The sequence below is a fragment of the Citrus sinensis genome, chromosome 4, assembly GCF_022201045.2.
Source record: "Citrus sinensis cultivar Valencia sweet orange chromosome 4, DVS_A1.0, whole genome shotgun sequence".
NCBI lineage: Eukaryota > Viridiplantae > Streptophyta > Magnoliopsida > Sapindales > Rutaceae > Citrus > Citrus sinensis.
In genome coordinates, this window is record NC_068559.1 from 1084346 (window position 1) to 1087259 (window position 2914).

Here is a 2914-nt window from a genome sequence, read left to right on the forward strand (position 1 = left end):
ACAGGTTTCCCCCAACTTTTATTCGGCTAAATTAGCTTGATACCAAAGAAAGAGTACACATTTATTTAGAATTAAGCTATCCTGACAAAAGTAAAGAATATTGCTAGAGATTCTAGTTTGTATCCTTTTTTAGACTCCAAAAAAATTACTATTATACCATGAATATCATATAAGTTGTGATACAAATTGAGATCTCTAACATTATTCAAAAGTGAACGTATTATATTACTAATAATAATGACTTTAATATTAAATGATAATTTTAATCCTGAAATTATAATAACAAAAAACAAATAGCTATATGACACAAAAGTCAATTCACTACTGTTGTGGTTAAACCTGCAAACAATCCACTTCATGGTTCAAGGACAACATAATAATTGCATGTCCATTGTTCGACACTAGTAATTTTTTTATACATCTTATTTATTTTGAGGTTATATCAGGATCATCTCCTTGTCTTCATATGAACAAATTATATTAATATTGGTGATTAATAAATTAAAAAGAAAAAATAGTTAAATCATAATCATTTGTTAATATTAAAATACAAATGATAAAAGATTTATAAAAGATCAAAAATACTCATATTAGGAGAGGATCGTGATCTAATATTTTATCAACCAACTAATTAATCAACAAACAAACAGTAATGTTACACCCTAATGGTTACTGTATGGTTATTTATTAGTTTTCAAGTCCTAATTAAAGCAGTGCGACGATACATATAAACTCAAAGGAAAAAGAAAAATTATTTCTAAAGAATTCTAGCTTCTACAATAACAAGAATGAACAAGCAAATACTCCTAGTCCCCTCAAAAGAAAGTGATTTACATATGAAATTTGGCTGAACAAGTACATAACATACAATAATTATATAAAAGTAGCAGCATCCATAGTGAAGTATTGATATTGAATTTTACAATTACTTAATTAAGAGAACCCAAGGCATGAAATTTTATGAAATGGGTCACTGGTTAAATGTAGCCACAAAGCTGATGGGCCCTTTGCCAGTAAAAGCAGCCTGGATTCCAAAGATTAAAAATGCTACCATTGCTAGACGAGCGTGCTTGATTTCAGCCAATTGAAGATTTTCAAGCTTCCCAGGATCTGAGGCCAAGCCAAGAGGATCAAAATACCCACCAGGGTATAGTCTTTTCACTGGATCAAGCTCTGCATTTCTTTGATATTCTATGTACCCAATCACAATAACTTCAATCCAAATCAATGTTGTTAATGAAAATGGAAGTGGTTGGCCAAGATAAGATGAACCCTCCACCAGCTCCACCTGAATAAAGGAACCCAAAAAAAAAAAAAAAGGTTGCAGGTTTAGTGTATAGAGCCTATTCCTTGTCTGTGTTGTGGCCATAGCTATCGATATCACCATTGTTGTCATTCAACAAAAGAAAATGATTGGATGAGAAGAAGACACGATTCAGGAAACGTATGTTTCTGCTGGTTATATATGAATTTTGGGGCACCAAAATATCGACGTATAGTTTGTCGGTATTGCAAATGTCTGTACAGAAAAGATTACAATTTGATTTGGGACCAAAGAGATATACGACACTATTCTTTTAACACTATTACCTTTTTATTTTGAGAAAAATATGGATTGTTCCAAAGTCCAAGTAACCTAAATTACTTGTTTGTGTTCTTTTTTCAAAGTACAAGATTTAAAGGATGCAGTGTGTAATCCCTTGTCCTCAGATAAATTCTTAGCTAATCATCAGCTTCAGTAGGAAAGAGCTCAAATTCACGTCTTATAAAGTGCAGATATGCGCATGGAGACCAAGAAGTTAAGCTAGATTTTTAAGATACGTACCTTTCCAGCATCCTGCCATGCGACACCAGTGAGAGCTTCAACAGCAATGGCGCCAAGGGTACCCAACATGGCCCACCTTCCATGAATCAGCTCACATTCTCTAAACCTCTGCAGCCCAAATACCTCCGTGTACGGCTGCAGCGGCGTCGGCTGCAGCTCCCCGGAATCAGTAATCACTCCGAGAAGCTCGCCGACATCGTTCTTGGCCAAGTTCTGATCCAACGAGTCAAAATCATACTGCAAGTACTCTGTTGGCTTCCCCAGCCCCAACGGGTCGAACCCACGGTCACCCACCATTGTCCCGTCGAGCCATTCCGGCGGGGTGGCGCCGGGGAACCAGACAAGCCGGTCGGAGTCTCGTGTAGGCCTGGCCTTTTTGGCTGGTGGGGATTTTTTCTTGCGAAAGCTGAACCTGGCTTGGAATTTTCCCGATCTTTGTTTCACGACAGCCCCATGAATTCTCGTCCCGAAGAAATGTGATGCTGCTGCTGTAGTGGTGGTGGCCATCGCTGATAATTTGATATTGGATAGAATATGTGACTTCCAGTGTATAAATAAATATAGAGCGTTAAAGGAATTTTATTTTGTGGGCTTCTTTCTTCTTCTTTTTTTCTTCCCCCGTTTTCGTTTTTGTTTTTGTTTTTGTTTCTGGTTTTATATTTATTTATTTATTCATTTGGCGGATGTGAATGGGGAAAATAAGGGCCTTATCTTTCTTAGCCTTATCTGTTGGTAAAGAGGTGGATGGTTGATGGCTTCTCCACATGATCGTGTGGGGGTCTTGTGACAATTTCGTGGCATTTTATGTCCGAGTTGGACTACTAACACCCCTCTCATCTCCTCATAAAATTTTCTTTTTAATTATATTTATTTTATTTTTAAAAATATCTTTTTTTTAGATATACTTTTTTAAGTTCTCAATTTTTATTTGATTTATTTTATTGTTAAAACTCAAAGTATTATTGTGCTATTTTTTAATTATTTTCAATTTTATTATTAATCTACACACAAATTAAAAAGTTATATGGGTAATAAGTTTTTTAGTGTTAATCTTTGACTGAAATAACACATATTTCAATTTATAATTTG

At 35.0% G+C, this 2914-nt stretch overlaps 1 protein-coding gene across 1 annotated transcript; it reads right to left on the reverse strand.

The window, feature by feature from the left end:
- Positions 1-789: 789 nt before the first annotated feature.
- LOC102577995 (chlorophyll a-b binding protein CP29.3, chloroplastic) lies at positions 790-2475 on the reverse strand. The gene is made up of 2 exons (XM_006486266.4): positions 1826-2475; positions 790-1288 (listed from the first exon to the last, which is right to left on the reverse strand). The coding sequence occupies exons 1-2, from the start codon at positions 2330-2332 to the stop codon at positions 971-973; spliced, it is 825 nt and encodes a 274-aa protein (XP_006486329.1). The 5' UTR covers positions 2333-2475; the 3' UTR covers positions 790-970.
- Between the last annotated feature and the right edge of the window lie 439 nt (positions 2476-2914).